This window comes from Alosa sapidissima, chromosome 11 (assembly GCF_018492685.1).
Source record: "Alosa sapidissima isolate fAloSap1 chromosome 11, fAloSap1.pri, whole genome shotgun sequence".
NCBI classification, from domain to species: domain Eukaryota; kingdom Metazoa; phylum Chordata; class Actinopteri; order Clupeiformes; family Clupeidae; genus Alosa; species Alosa sapidissima.
The window spans coordinates 2,093,629-2,110,708 of NC_055967.1; the positions used below are offsets into that span (position 1 = coordinate 2,093,629).

Sequence of the window (17,080 nt, forward strand, 5' to 3'; positions counted from 1 at the left end):
CGGACTAGGCTACTTGGAACATAACACATTTGACAAAGGACAGATGTATGTTATAGTGACAAAATATTAACTTTCAGTGTTTTACGATGTCTTTGTCATGGGGAAGTTTTTTTTCTCCTGCATTTATTCTAGGCTACTGTCAGTGACTGCCGTGAGAGAAGCGGGTTCTGTGTTTCGTTCATATCAGTGACTGACACGAGAGAAGCGGGGTCTGTGTTGTGTTCCGTTGCGTTCATTTATTTTCAATTGGGCATGCCGTGCCATGTCGTCCACAGCTCAGTTCTGACAAAGCCGAAATTACTCCTTTTGAAACAATGAGTGCCCGCGTTTGTATGGTTATATTGCTTGACAGGGGGGGATCCCAAGCAGCTTTCAGCCATAAGGCTACTTTGAGAACATTTCCTAATTCACCCGACACTAATATTCAAAATGTTGAAAACTATTTCGGCAAAGCCTATAAGCAGTTTAATTAAATGTAATGTTAGTTGTAAACAAACGGGCTACTTGGTGAGGCTTGGCCTCAGAGTTGCGCTCGTGCCTTAGATGGCAAGAAAAATATTCACGATATAGGCCTATTAACTGACCACCCGATTCACGTTGACTGGGGGGCAAGCTCGTGCATGAGTAATAACGTCATCCATAGCAACGAAGACTGATTCACTCTTAGACTGTTAGTCAAAGATTCTAGAGCGCTCTGCTCCAGAATCTGTTCAGGAGTTGTCATTTTCCCTTACTAAGAGTAGGTCTGAAAGGCTTTGTGAATAACTTAATAAGAGAAACTCCTATAGCTAAAATCTTTTATTGCTATTTAGGAGTAGCCTACTCCTAGTGGTAAGATAAAAGGCTTTGTGAATATGGCCCCTGGTGTCTAACCCAGTGCATAGCCCATTTACACAAAATAATGGTCGAATATTAGGCTACTGATTATCATTGTTATTTAAGAACATGCAGGGCACCAAAAACATCTTGCTCGTAAAAAATCATCATACCGCACATTGTGGCCGGTCTGTTATTTAACCTACTTACTGTAGGCTGCGCAAACCTTGAATTTCCCCTGGGGATCAATAAAGTATCTATCTATCTATCTATCTATCTAACCACAGGCCTTTATTTTGGGCAAGCCTGCATTTGAGGCAGGCCTTCTGTTGAAGAATTTTATAAAGCCTGCGCTAACAGTAATCCTCCTGCCCCCGATACCACAGCTGTGGATAGTGTGGAATGTTCAAGTAATAACACAATCCAATGTGTGTCTCAATTGTCCCTCGCTGACCACACATTTCTCTAGATTTTGCAACGACCTTACATGACACAATGGCATAAAATGCCAGTTTTTAGGACACAGAATGTTTGTAATGATACCAGTTAGGCCTACGTTCAACAGTAACATAAGTGCAATGAGCTATTCATTGTCGAAGGTGCATGGTGAAGTGAAATGCTTACTTTGGAAAACAAACATTTGCCGATATCATTGGATAGGGAATAGGCCTACATGTTTATTTTTTTTTACGTAGCCTACAATGGCCAGTTCAGACAAAGCCAAAATTACTCATTCTGAAACATTTGTATGGTTATATTGCTTGACTTAAATCCTAGACAGTAGGCTAGGCTACCGCATCCCACAGTGATGGGCCTAGCGGTCTTACCGTTTAGTGTGGGGTATAAACAAGCTGAGAATTTAGTGGTGTCACGTCTGCCTGTCACAGACGTGGGGAGCTGAAGCTTGGGATACAGTTACTACAGTAACAGTATTTTATTTTACTTCTTATGGAATCATTTTTTTTTTCACTTTTATAAAGGCTTTGTTTGAATGCTGTTGGAACAAATAGTAGTTGATTATAAAGGCAACTTTCTGTTGCAATATTCTGTGTGTTCTGGACTGCAGGTAACTTGTTAAGCCAGTGGTTCTCAAACTTTTTCTTTCATTCCCCACTTTGATCAAGGAGGCATTGACTGATGATAGTGGAGATAACGTGTTATCCCGAGGCCTTTGCAAGTCAGCATCTCCGACGGTAGTCTACCCTATTAAAAATATACGTTTTCGATGTCCCAAACGGAGAGCCATACTTTATTGTTTTAACGATCTCTATGCTACTCACCAAAATGTAGGCATGGGAACATGATGAAGTATCCAACTGTCGTGTGTTAAATTATTGTGATTACGAGCCAGTGGTTTTCAAACATTATGCGTGACTCAGACATCTATGCAACAGACTCATATCGTCCTCGCATTCGCAAAATGAGGACATACAGACTGCTCAGATAACAGGTGTACCTCCAGTTATACACGGTTTTAGTCAAGTCATTTAAATGTGCTGGTGAAACAGTTGTGTACTCTATTGTTATTTATCCCTATTCACCCACGGCGTCAATTCTGTGGCGCAGTGCGTTAAGGCCGGCTGATGACAGCCGCCGTTACACAGCAGTTATCAGTCCCCTGTCCAAGAGTTCGAATCTGGGTTAAGCCCATATTTTGAGAAATGCTGAATAGACCACAACCAATTTCAATTCTTCAACACGGTCACCGTTAGACTAGAGGGGAGAAAGAATGGGAAAAAATCTGGGCACAGTTCTTCCAGAGCTTTGTGCCAAGTAATAAGCGTTGAGTCGAGATGTTTGTGTGTGTGAATGAAACGAAGCGTATAGGCCATAGTGTGACATGCGTAAACTAATGGTGTAGAGATGACGCCACAGGATTTTATTTAAGAGAGCCTACGTTTGTCAATTTATATTCACAATACTTAGGCCTACTAAAATAAATAGTATTTTATTTGTATTGGTTGTTTAGAGTAAAAAAAATCGGTCGGTCTTAACGAAGTTTACAACCGGCAAGTCGGTCGGACTAAAAGGGGGAAAAAAAATAAATATTTGGGTCGGTTCTAAATTGACAGGGGTTACGGCCAGGGGCGTAGATTTGCGTGGGGACCAAAGGACGTGTCCACACCAATGTCAGATTACGACTGAAATGTCCCCACCAATATTCAGGTTGAAATGGGGGGGGAAAGCGCTCACATGCGCTACACAAAGAGTTAAATCATTTCTCACTTTGCTGCGGATCATCTCGTACAGATCGTGTAATGTGCAGTAGCCTATAAGGGTAAATCGCGCTGATTTGAAGTTACCTATAATAACTACCAGTGAGCCGCAGTCTCCTGCGCTGCGCTTCAGCTTCACTTCACTACAAGGCATGAAGTGCGTCCAAATTCACCCATTCTTCTCTGTTGAACTCCTCGAGTAGGCTACTCATCACACATGTGTCACATGAAAGAGCCTTTTCTCAGCTTTTAAACAGTGCTATAGCCGCTATTTGCTGTGATAAACAGTTCGCGAGAAAAATTAACTTCAAGAGATTTAATAATTATTCTCTGCGCCCATCTCCACATCTATTCGTCTCGGTGGAATATCGTAGGCCTACACTTCACGCAACACATGACAAACCATATATCAGAATAAACAGCAGACCAAGGTGTAATGCATTCCCGTGTATAGTTAGCTGTTCCAGAGTAATCCGTTTTTGAAATAAATTGTAGAAAAATTCAACATGGTCTTTCGGCTTTAAGCATTTCTTAAAACTGAGCTGTGCTTACATCGCCTAGATATCTGTAAATATTAGAATCAGAGAATATACAGGCAGCTCATGGTTAAGAGTTGTCAATGTAGCCTTAATGATTCTTTTCACAAAATGCTAAGCATGCATGTATTTAAGTTTCTTAAAACTGAGCTGTGCTTAAATGGGTCAATGCATGATTTCATAACAGACCAAATAGAAAATAAATGTTAAATATAGCCTACATATGTATACATATTAAAATCAGATTATGTGCTACACAGTATAGATCAAGTTGGACAGTAGCACATTTTAATCATGGGTAGTTGGACAGTAGCACATTTTAATCATTGTATATATCTATAGTGGCTGGTGAAAGAGTGGCTTTTCCTTTTTTTTTCTCGGGGGGATTAGTGGGTAGCCTAGGGTCCCCACCAAAGCTCAGACCAAACCTACGCCCTTGGTTACGGCAAACGAAAATATTTTTAAGGATGGCCTGGCAGTGTTTTTTTGCGCGTCTGCAGAAGTCAGCCAAATATGAATGTAATTCTGCGGCATAAAGCAGATGTATTTGTTTATTGTACAGAAAAATAAAAATTACATGTCAAGCAGTCAATTGACTACATTGCAGTCAAGAAGTAGGGCAAATTAATTTACAAAACCAAAACGTGGGTCATAGTTGTCTAAGCCTCTATTGAAAACGTCGCCAGATAGTATTAAATCGGCAACAACATTGTTTTCTGCAGAAGCCTACCCAAGGCTACAGATTAATTCTGAACAGTTATTTCTCTACTGGCTCAATTATCACACCACTGTTTTGATTTGCGTAGTTGCGTTACCCCCAACACTGACAATAATGTAGACAGCAAATTTCGATTTCGATTTTCGTTACCACCGTGTAGTCAAGCCTAAAGCCATACCCAAGTAGCCTAGATCGAGGTAATGTTTAATCATGCATGATTTATTTTGTTATTGAATTCGTAGGCTGGGATTACTCTCGGCAAGTCTCCTGCTTTTTCAGAAGGGGCGGCAGGCAGAGCGATGTACTGTACAGTGGCAGAGCGACGCACAGTGGCTGAAAGTGGTACTAAAGCTTCATGCAGCTTCATGCCTCGTAATGCGCGAATGAAGTGGCCATTTGAAAGCGATGCCCACTGTAGTCATACCTGCTTATTTGGATCTGACTAACTTTAATGAAACAATTGTAGAATCCTTTATATTTTGTGCATTTCCCAGTGGCAGTATTTGATGAAATATTCCAGCCATAAAGGCTGAGAGAAAGTGGAATAGAACATTATGTCCAATATTCCAATATGTGGTTTAATGTTCTGCATTTCTCATTAGTGGGTCACTTTGACACTAAAAGTATGATTCTATGTAATGACTGTATGATGTCTGTACTGTCCCTGTGTATATCTGTGTGTGACTGTATTTAGAGATAAGCGGGAATATTATGACTTTGCAGTGTGTCACTGTTCTGCATGGCTGCGTCAGTAGCTATCTGTTCCGGATTGCCAGGTTGCCACTAATCAGAGTCTGATTCAGTGTAGTCCACCTGAGATGGGATGACCAACGCCATCTCCTGGAAGGATACTTAAACCCTAACTATGGTTGACTTCAGCCTGTGTCATAGGTTTTTGTTGTGAGGCAGAAAGATCTAGCTTTTGCTGCTTGGAGGACTTTGCTCCGAGTCCTTGCTAGTGGATGGCGAGCTATCATCTGTGGTGGGGGTATCGGTGTTTTTGGCCACTAGCTTTAGATGCGTGTGTGAGATGCTTACAACGGATGTCGACATTACATGCACGTTCTTGCCTTTGACCACAATGAATTTGAAGTAGTGCTTATATCTCCACCTTGAAAATGCCAACTTTCCATCGGATTGCTCCTGACCTCTGCTGTTTCGTCGAATCTCTATTTTAGCTGTTGCATGTGTGTGGCGCGTGTGCTTTTTTTTTTTTTTTACAAATAATGTTTCTGATGGAAAAGTGGTGTTTAATTTCCACAATCTTTGTTCAGTGAACGCATAAAACAGTCAGTTTGTCAGCAGTCTAAAGATATTATGCCAGCTTTGTATATAGTTTGGTTACTTAGCAACCATGGCTAGGGCTGGGATAAACGATTATTTTTTAAACGATTAATCTAGCAATTATTTTTTCGATGCATAGATTAATCTAACGATTATTTTTTTCAGTCCGATTCGATTCGATTATCGATTATCTCCCCATTAATTGACTAATAGCAATTTATACATGTTGATTTACATATCTGAATGAAAAAACATGAATTCCTTAACATTGCAATATATGTTTATTGCTCTTAAAATTCAAAAATAAAAGACTATACAAGTGCAAAGTAATGCATTCTTAGTCAGAGGTAGCATTTAATAAAGTTCAGTAGTGTATAGGTCTAATTGAGTGCCTGTCACTTTAAGACGTTTGTGAGGGAACCCTTGCAATTGTAACACTAACACAGTTAAAAGGCTGCTGATGTGTGGATGCAATTCCTAACATAGTTAGTTCAAATGACGGTTCGTACATTTCCTTGGGACAAGCACTTTTGAGTCTTGGAAAACACTTTTCCATTTACATTGGGATTTTGCAAACATTCAGTGTCAGAGTCAATAAATTGAGCCCTGCATGAGTAACGAAATTGACAAGCAGCTGTAAGTAAGCATGCTAAACTCGACATCCAAACAGTATTCTAACGTTAGCTTTGAGATACTGCTTGATTGCATAACTTAGTTTAGTCTCCTCAATGTACTATGTTGTGATAAGACCTTAGCAGAGTTAACTTTAATGCAGCAGTTTTGAACAAATTTGCGCAGCATGGTCACGATGCTAAGCGGATTTAATCCGAGAGAGCGGGCGGGGCAAGGAAAGGCTGCGTGCATAAAAAGCGCGGCTCAATGAAAGGATTTATCCTATCTTTAATTCAAATAGGCCGGTTTTGATTTCGTGGCGCCCCGCCACAGGTTAGTGTAAAATTAAAAACATTTGGCGGACGAATCGACGCGCATATTTTGTGTCGACATATTTTTTGCATCGACGTCATCGATTATGCCGACACGTTGTCCCAGCCCTAGCCGAGGCTTTTCCCTGTTTGCCTTGATTAATAACTGAGATGTTTAAAAGATTAACTTTATAATAAAAGTGTTTAAATTGAAAAACAAAAAACCTTCTGGTCCTTATTTCAAGTAGGTGAAAAATATCAATGATTATTGATAATGACTGATATTAAACACTTTATCCTTATACAGTTTTCAGCCATGTCGCCCAGTCCTAGTTCATCTCAAAACAACAAATAACTTGAATGTTATTTTTAACGTCTTTCTATGCTGATTGCTGAGCTGTAATGCAAGACAGATTTCTGTGTAAAAGGACATTTAAGTATAATCTTATTTATCTTAACAAGTAAAAAACTGTCATGTTAAGCCTACTGGCAATCAAGCTTGAGAAATTCAGATCAATTATCCACTAGGGTTGTGCACAATTCAAATTGAGCAAGGAACTTGAGATATATATTAAATAGTAAATATATTAAATAGTTTTCCAACTATTACTACTACTACTTACTCAACAGCGCACTTGTACACTTCAATGGCCTTTGCAGTGTCCCCCTCAAGCAAGCAGATTTTTCCAAGCATCATATAAGTCAAGTCATGTTTATTTAATAGTAGGGCTCTATTCAATTGATCTTCTGCCTGCAAGAAAAAATATAATCATTAGTTGCATCCTATTCAGAGAAACATGAATTTACAAACCCTAATAATATCAATTGCAACTTACATTTCTGAAGTCTTTTGTGTACATGTAACACACACCCAGGTTGTGGTTCATTTCCTGCAAATAAAGATACTCAGGTTATGTACAGTACACATGTTAGTTCATTTTTACAGTATGATAGTTTGGTAACACTTTACTTGACGGGTGAGTTCATAACACATTCATAGCAGCTGTAATAAACTGCACATAAAGCATTCATGACTGTTTCATGAGACATGACTCAACATTCATACCAAACCTTTCATGAATGTGGAAGACAGAACGACAAAAATGTGTCAAAATAAAAGTCCAACAATTGCAAAGCAGCATTGCCTCTTACCTGATCACGTCACATCTGAGTCAATGGGCTACTCCAGTGCCAAAAAGACAGAACATGGTCAAGCAAATATTTTTTGTTTCATAAAAATGTATTTGTTTTATGATCCCTTTGCAGATGATTTCTCATCTTTTGCTACTGGGAATGTCCAACCGTTCTAGGTTACACAAATACGGGTCAGCTGAATGTAGGCTAGTTTACCTCCCAGTTAAATTCAGTGATTATGAATACTTCACAACTTGTATAGTAAAGTGACATTCGATGTAGACTTCATAAGATATTCATTAAATATTTACAAAGGCTGGAGAGAAAAACGGCAATGCTGCTTTGCGATTGTTGGACTTTTATTTTGACAAGTTTCTCATCGTTCTGTCTTCCACATTCATAAAAGGTTTGGTATGAATGTTGATTCATGTTTCATGACACAGTCATGAATGCTTTATGTGCAGTTTATGACAGCTGCTATGAATGCGTTATGAACTCACCCATCAAGTAAAGTGTTACCGATAGTTTCAAGTGGTTTGAGTTTTCTTTATCCAATTCATTTAAATGATATGTGGTTATGTAAAGGTGCTCTACACTATGTTTGGTAACATAAAAAAAACAATATATAATATGTGTGTGTGGCACTTACAATGACCAGAATAAATCCTTATGAATAAAGGTAGTGAAAATGCCCTAAAAACAGCTTATGGTTAAAATATACATAGATTTAAAAAGTAGAATCCACGCAAAAATACTTTAAAAACAATTATTTAATGAATATTTCAGGAAAATATAAGTTAATAAAATTATATTTCAGTAGGCTATTCAATTTCATTATCCTAAAAACCCAGAGTCCCCCCCATACCAGGATGGTTCGACCCAACCTGTCACATGCCACCCGCCATCACCTGTCAATCACTGTCAAAACTCAAACGATGGAGTCGTGGTTGAAGTTTATGGATGGAGTCGTGGTTCCAAAGTTTAATAAATTAGACACGGATGTCACAGTTGGCACGGATGGCACAGTTTTAAGTATTTTTTTCAACTAAAAATGCTTTGCGATGGTTAGGGGGTACTTGGCTGAAAAAATATTTCACAGGGGGTACATCACAGAAAAAAGGTTAAGAACCACTGGTCTAGCGCATTATCTAAAAATACTATCTAAAAAGCATTTCGCCACTGACCAAGAAAAACCTGGTCTATAGCAAAAGGTGCATATGAAGCACAGCTGAAGATGCACTGTCAGAAGATGTAAGCAGCAACTCCTCTGCACGATAATTGTCCTTAAGTTTTTTTATTCAGTCATTTGAACATTATTGGGGTAAGTGTTGTTTTTTTCAGCCTATGTTTTCGATGGTAACCCATTGTCAGTCAATAGTGAAAGTAATTAACTGTGTATAACTGTTTTGTCGTTGACTATGGCACCACTGTGAATTTAGTTTGACTTTGCCATGAGTTCAAATAATAGAAGAGTGCTGATGCGTGTAGGCTATACTCTGCTAGGTTTTAGTAAAGCATGGTTTAGTGGAATATCTGGTCCATATGGTGTCGCGTGCAAGCATATTCCTTCAAATGTGCCACTGACAATCAAAATACAGATGCAATGTTTGAAGTTGCGCTGTTTGCTGTTAAAGGGAATTACAGATGTCATTTTCATTGGTTTAAAGGATGTTACGTCCTAAACTCACCCATGATAACGTTTGATAACAAAACCACCCTCAATGTAGACTGAACAAACCCCTAAGCTATTCGCCAGTGACCATGCGTTTTAGATCACCAAGATAAAGTCCAAAGAGAGAGAGAAAGAGAGAGACAATTGCAAGGAGAGAGGGTTTAGGGAACTTTTATAGGCTACTGTTTGGTAAAGTTGCACACATAGTTCTACAATGAAAGCTACATCAGCTATGAAATTAAGATTTATTTATTACCGGCGGGAGACGTGTGTTTCTTAGGCGGCAACCTAAGCTGCAAAGTGATACGGGAAACACTGGAAGGGGTGTGTTGCGATTCTACCTTCTCACACGCGACACAGGTTTGTGGATATGAGTGTCGAAATTTCGGTTTCGATATGCATAACGTTACAGCCCTAGTTGTGAGACAGGTTAGTTTTAAGTATAAGTATATATACTCTTTTGATCCCGTGCATTTATCCTAATCCGTGAATTAGTGAAACACACTCAGCACACAGTGAACACACAGTGAGGTGAAGCACACACTAATCCCGGCGCAGTGAGCTGCCTGCAACAACAGCGGCGCTCGGGGAGCAGTGAGGGGTTAGGTGCCTTGCTCAAGGGCACTTCAGCCGTGCCTACTGGTCGGGGTTCGAACCGGCAACCCTCCGGTTTCAAGTCCGAAACGCTAACCAGTAGGCTACGGCTGCCCTGACTGAAGATTTGTTGTTGCAATTGGTAATCCTGCTCAGTATGAGAGTATTCTGGAATATTACCGGACATTTTGTCCGGCCAAAAAAAAGTCTAACGTAACCTCTAGTTATGGAAAGAGCTACACTCTGAATTTCAAAGTGTAACGTTAATTCAATATCCCTACATCCATGTTCACGTTTTGTGGTTAGAACTTCACACATAAAATGATAGTGTTATAAATCAAAACTTCTTGGTTCTTATTGCCATGATCTATTTTTGGCTGTTCTCACTCACACTAAAATTGCCAGTAATACAGCCTTGCCTTTGTTTTGGCACTGAATCCCCTTATCTGACAGTCCCACTTTTCACCTTGACACCGCCTCAAGCACAACTAAGCATTTGTTGCCCCTAGGGTAAAAGTGAGGCCAGAAACTAGTCCCGAAAAAGCCCTGCCTAGGTGTGATTATGCCCGAGAAGTAATCATTGGGACAGGATTAGCCTCGACTTGCCCCAATACGCACGTCTTTGGGGCAACAGTGGGGATTGGGCTATTGAGCACCTTATATTCTCTTTGTTCAACTGTTGCTCTTAATAACAATTATCAGAACTATTTATTTATTTTGTCCATATTAGTATCAATGAATGTATACTTTATTTATGTGGCCATTACAGGGCATCTTAAATCTTTAAGGCAGGATCCCAATAATTCAGCAATAACATGTACAGTATGATAGGAATGTTTAATTTGTGAGCTCATGCAGTTGCAGAGTAAGACTCACCCAGTCTTTCTGATTGAGCCGAGCAGCTTCATTGTAAACCTCTATTGCAGCTTTATGTTTTCCAAGGAGAAAACTTAACAAAAGACAGAAACAACTCATGGTCATAAGCCCATGTGTCCGCGAGAGGACCAGGCAATACAAATCTCACTATTTTCAAAGAAATTCAGCCGGTTTGAAGGGTCCACCTAAACAACAAGCAAAAGTAGTCTGAATTTTGGAACAACCTAGCAGGAGTTTGACACTGAAATCTGAAAATATTTTTTGTATCATAAATTATTTTGAAATAGGTTATTCATTGGAGCTACTTGGGTCTGTGTACTACTGGCTTTTTGAGTTCTCTTTTGGTCGAATAGCTCAATGTCAACACTTCGGGGATAATACATTCCATGCGTGCCTGTGCTGAGAACTTTAACCAACCCATTCCTTGAATGGGGAGTAAGGAGCATTCAGTCAGAGTTGGTTGAAGTTTGTTGTGCAAAAGTCACACATCATCCCCAAAGTGTTCACGTCTCATGCTCTTCCTCAGAACCAAGGTTACCTTGAATAACCGTGGCGTTTTTAGGTGCACCCTTCAAATTAGCCAAGTTTAATCAAAATCAGTGAGAGGACATTCATCATACACTCTTAAGATTCAACAATGTTTCAAAGATGTTTGGAAATGTCAAAACTCTACTTTAAAATATCTCACAGTGATCTGGCCACTTGTTTCAGGTTGTCAGAACTGGTGGGATTGAGGATGGCACAGCTCTGGAACAGTTCCAGAGAGTGTTGAATCTTCCCTTCCATACGCAAGATGAGAGCTGCAACAAAGTAATGAGTATCCATCTGAAATCAATGTGACCATTCAAGACAAAAGATATCCCGAAACTACAGCATTGACAATCTACAAACTACATTGACAATCATGTATTATAACACTGAAAACACTTATTTTAAATACACAGGTATTAAAAAGTAGATGAAAAAGTTATTTATTAGAACATGTACTTAAAAGCAGTGTTGTAATGTAACGGAGTACAAATACTTCGTTACTGTACTTAAGTAGAAATTTCACGTATCTGTACTTTACTTCGCTATATAAATTTATGTCAACTTTCACTTTTACTCCACTACATTTCCTAGATAAAATGTATACTTTTACTCCGTTATATTTCCACTAAGCATCTTCGTTACTCGTTACTAAAACATAAAATTAGAAGAAATGTGTGCGACTGCAATAAGGGAGGTTTGGCGAATCACTGCTCCTAGATTGCATTACGCACGCTCCGCGCTCTATTTCAGCTCTTGTTTGTGGCTAAAGGAGGAGGACGCACCTACTGGAGGACCTCCCGTTATCATAGACGACCACCCTGATGATAGTGGTGAACTCGGTGAACAGGGTAGTGGTGAAGATAACGTCATACACCCGTGGCCGTATTTGCAAGAAATGTTTCTGTACATTGGCAGCTTTCTGTGAAGCTGAACACTCCGCTACCTGCCTCAGCGGCCTGTGAAAGGCTATTTAGCATCACAGGACTTGTCTTCAGTCCAAGAAGAGTAAGACTGAATCAGGCCCGGGGTGGGTAATCGGATAATTCCCGGTGGCCGCTTCACTTTTGGGCCGGTCGGGGAAAAAAATATTGACATTTGTCACGTTAGTCTATCTTTTCAGTAGGACACGTTCCGCATTCTGTGCATGACACCAATGCAATGCCTCTGCATGGGTTGTAGCCTACATGAGGGAGTTCTCCCCTCCCAAAAAGAGTTGGTTGGGTCCATATAGCCCGTCTTTTCCAAAACGTTTTATAGCCGAGGATAGCCGAGCCGGCCCTACAGTAGACACAAGCGTCAGGAAGGATGGATGGTAGAAAGAGGCCAGGAGAGACTGAGCAGCAGATCAACCAGTCAACCTCTGAAAATGATGAGCCCGAAATTAGTGATGAGGAGGCCATGACTACAGGGACAAGTAGAGAGGATAAATTAAAGTTATTTAATGTAAGAAAGAGCAATTACCCTACAGTACACGATAAATATGCCTTGTTTGTTCAGAAGAGGGTGTAGTAAATGAGTAGGCTAAATCACCAAACAACAATATAGCCTATCCATGCAAAAAACATGTAGCATAAATATTAGTTCAATATGTCTCTTTGTGGAAGCGTGGGATAGGCTACATTTCAAAGGCTTTCTTTCTTTCTTTCTTTCTTTCTTTGTTAACTTGTGGAATAGTGGAATATTTTTTGTTAACTTCTCAGTTGATTATATAACCTTTACTGTACACATTTGTTTAACCATGGTACTAATAAAAACTACAGGATAGTAAGAGCTGAAATGTTGCTTCATTTATCCAATTTCCACTATGGAAAACGTTGGCCAGTCTTGGGCCTGAAACTCCCGGGCACTGAATTCTGTCAACTTTGAAAACCTTTGAAGATGAACAGACACCTTTTCAGTTTCAACTATGACTGGCATATTAAAAGCTGCTGGACATAGGTGGCCTGTGTGTGGCCTGAGTGAGATTAAGAAGATATGGAAACCCTGAATATGCTTTATGCTTTACTATAAGAAAGCCAAAATAAAGTTCACAAAAGTTCAAAATAAAACCGCTTGCTTTTTACTTTTTACTTTTACTTCAAATACTTAAGTACATTAAATATCAGAAAATTACTTTTGATATTTAAGTACAGTATATATCAGATACTTTAAGACTTTTACTTAAGTAATATTCTAAAAGGTAACTTTCTCTTCTACCAAAGTCTTTTTCTAGTACGATACTTGTACTTTTACTCAAGTATTGCTTTCTAGTATTTTATACATCACAGCTTAAAAGCAACAGCAATTTAAAAGGAAAAGCAATAGAAAATCAGGGATATAGGGGGATCAAAACTCAGATCATTCTGGAGCAGGGCTCCATGTCTAATCTATCCTACCTTGCTGTAGTCATCTCTACATACAGTACCTATAAAATATAATATTCACTACCTGTGGATATTTCCCCTTTTATTATGATCGCCGCTAGCATAGCTATAAAGGTAGGCTATAAATGTCCTCCACTGGCTGGTGCTCAGATCTTCAGTTTAACAACAAACAGCAAAGCTAATCAGATGTACTGTTCATTTTTTGTATTTATTTGTCTAGTTAAATGTATTCACTCTTTATTTACATCATTTTCAATACATCGTGTTTCAAATTACTATGAAAATTGGATTTAAGTGTCATAAACATTTATTTTTTTGTTTTCAATTAAACTCATGGATGGTATTGTGTCTCAGGGCTCTTTGGATAATTGAAATCAATCTCAGACACCTGTGATAATCAGTCTGCCAGGTGAGCCCAATCAAAGGAAAACTTCTTAAGAAGGATGTTCCACATTATTAAGCATGCCACAGGTTTCAAGCAATATGGGAAAGAAAAAGGATCTCTCTGCTGCTGAAAAGCGTGAAATTGTGCACTACCTTGGACAAAGTATGAAAGCATTGGATATTTCCTGAAAACTTATGTGTGATCATCGGTCTGTGAAGAAATTTGTTGGGTTTGTGCAGACAAAGACATAATAAGGAAGGTTTCTGCCAGACAAATTCATAGGATTAAGGGAGCAGCTGCTAAAATGCCATTGCAAAGCAGCAAACAGGTATTTGAAGCCGCTGGTGCCTGTGGAGTCCCGCAAACCTCAAAGTGTAGGAACCTCAAGAAGTTGGCAAGTGTGCATAAACCTACTATTCGGCCACCCCTAAACAATGCTCACAAGCAGAAACGGTTGCAGTGGGGTCAGGAATACATGAAGACTAATTTTCAAACAGCTTTGTTTACGGATGAGTGCCGTGCAACCCTACATGGTCCAGATGGATGGAGTAATGGATGGTTGGTGAATGGCCACCATGTCCCAACAAGGCTGAGACGTCAGCAAGGAGGTGGCGGAGTCGTGTTTTGGGCCGGAATCATGGGGAGAGAGCTGGTAGGCCCCTTTAGGGTCCCTGACGGTGTGAAAATGACCGCAGCAAAGTATGGAGAGTTTCTGACTGACCACTTTCTTCCGTGGTACAAAAAGAAGAACCGTGCCTTCCGTAGCAAAATCATCTTTATGCATGACAATGCACCATCTCATGCTGCAAAGAATACCTCGGGGTCATTGGCTGCTATGGACATATAAGGAGAGAAACTCATAGTGTGGTCCCCATCTTCCCCTGACCTCAACCCTATTGAGAACCTTTAAACATCATCAAGCAAAAGATCTATGAGGATGGGAGGCAGTTCACATCCAAGCCAATTTTCAAAACCCAATGTGGCCCTTGAGCCAAAAAGTTTGCCCACCCCTGGCTTAGGCCTTTACTGTAGATGATACTTCTTTGCTTTTCTATTTACAAATCTGGCTGTTTATAAGAGCTAAAAATAAAAGACTAAATATTCATCTGAATAAAAAGAAAATCAGCCATTGAAAATGTGCGGTAGCATTCTTAATTAAGTTAAACTGCGTTGCCGGTATTAAGTATAAGTATATATACTTTTTTGATCCCGTGAGGGAAATTTGGTCTCTGCATTTAACCCAATCGGTGAATTAGTGAAACACAAACAGCACACAGTGTACACACAGTGAGGTGAAGCACACACTAAATCCCGGCGCAGTGAGCTGCCTGCTACAACGGCGGCACTCGGGGAGCAGTGAGGGGTTAGGTGCCTTGCTCAAGGGCACTTCAGCCGCGGCCCACTGGTCGGGGCTCGAACCGGCAACCCTCCGGCTACAAGTCCAGAGTGCTAACCAGTGGGCCACGGCTGCATTAGTATTAGTGGGCCACGGCTGCACGGCTGTATTATTTGTTACCTTACTACTGAGCTGGAAACAGTGCACAACTAACTACAGTAATGACTAGTTTCACTCAAAGCAGTTACATTTTTTTCAAGTTGTGTGTATGTCACCATTCAACATTGTGAAGGAGGGTGCGCGAGCTGGGCAGCAGCCCTCCCATAAAGCAATTCACACAATTTTTAAAAGCACTACTGAGGTGTCGTGTTCGTGAACTTGAAGGCAGCTTTCAGTAGCCTAAGACAAAGCATTGATCAGCTGTCTGTAAGAAATGCCTGGTTGGCCTACAGAGCAACCTGGTTTGGACAAGAATATGCCACCTAATGTTTCACAACTGTCATTAATTACAGATAATAAATAAAACATTTCAACGCAGTAACGCGTTACTTCCCATAGAGAGTAAAGTAGTAATGCAAGAGATTACAATTTCTTTTTACAGTAGCGAGTAATGTGTAGGCCTAATGCATTACTTTTTTGAGTAACAACCCCAACACTGAGTAGCCATAAACCTGTAGGCGCCACTGGCTACAGACGCTAATAATTTCAGGTAGGACCACACACGCATTTGCCAGGGCTTCAGCCCCGCATGTAATTTCAAAAGTAGACAGACAAAGCCTAGGCTATTTGAAGTTAAACAAAACATACCGTATTTGTAGCCCTATGAGTGTGGTTCATGACGCTGCATATCAAAGTAGTCGCAGCAGGTCGCTTTCAAAATGTCCTGTTACAATTGCAGCTGCTCCCGACTATGTTGAATATTTAGAAAGTAGCTTACATGAAGGCATTTTTGAGCGAGCCAGAGAGTCAGATTTTTTGCTTTTGGTAGTAACTTGCTAATTAACTAAAGCAATTGAGTGATAGGCCTATAACAAATTTGAAAGGAAAGCGAGGCTAGAGTTGGAGGAATTGTGTGTCCTGTTGCTGTAAAGGATGTGAGAGTGCCGCTGACTGACATAATAGGCTCACAGGTAAACAGCATAATGTCCACAAACATGTAATTTTCTGTCAAAATTCAGCATCAGCAAAAGTGGTTTGGGAATTAGGCGCACAGAAGTGAATTAAGTGAAATAGGTTAACATTCGGACTTCGGACTTGTTACCGGAGGGTTGCCGGTTCGAACCCCGACCAGTAGGCACGGCTGAAGTGCCCTTGAGCAAGGCACATAACCCCTCACTGCTCCCCGATTAGTGTGTGCTTCACCTCACTGTGTTCACTGTGTGCTGAGTGTGTTTCACTAATTCACGGATTGGGATAAATGCAGAGACCAAATTTCCCTCACAGGATCAAAAGAGTATATATACTTATACATGCTTTATTTGAACATTGCAATATCCACCCAGCAACAAACCCAGAGAAGGCTTGGTAGATGTTTCGGATAGATTGCAGCACCTTGTAGCCGAATAATAGCCCAATAGTGGGGTGGCTAAGCGCAGATTTTCATCAGAATCGATCACTTTGCGATAAAAGCATGACATTTGAGATGAAGGCTCACAAAGGGGGTCTAATCAGATTTAGGACTGTAGGCGCTCAAAAT

The 17,080-nt window shown here is 40.1% G+C and overlaps 1 protein-coding gene across 2 annotated transcripts in view; it reads right to left on the reverse strand.

The window, feature by feature from the left end:
• The window catches only part of bbs4 (Bardet-Biedl syndrome 4), a 148,428-nt gene that overhangs the window by 37,415 nt on the left and 93,933 nt on the right, over positions 1 to 17,080 (reverse strand). For both annotated transcript variants that reach the window (XM_042108792.1, XM_042108793.1), the window contains exons 5-8: positions 11,458 to 11,569; positions 10,770 to 10,842; positions 7,330 to 7,383; positions 7,117 to 7,244 (exon numbers count right to left, since the gene is read on the reverse strand). In XM_042108792.1, coding sequence (XP_041964726.1) covers positions 7,117 to 7,244; positions 7,330 to 7,383; positions 10,770 to 10,842; positions 11,458 to 11,569 — 367 coding nt within the window. The remainder of the gene's footprint in view (positions 1 to 7,116; positions 7,245 to 7,329; positions 7,384 to 10,769; positions 10,843 to 11,457; positions 11,570 to 17,080) is intronic.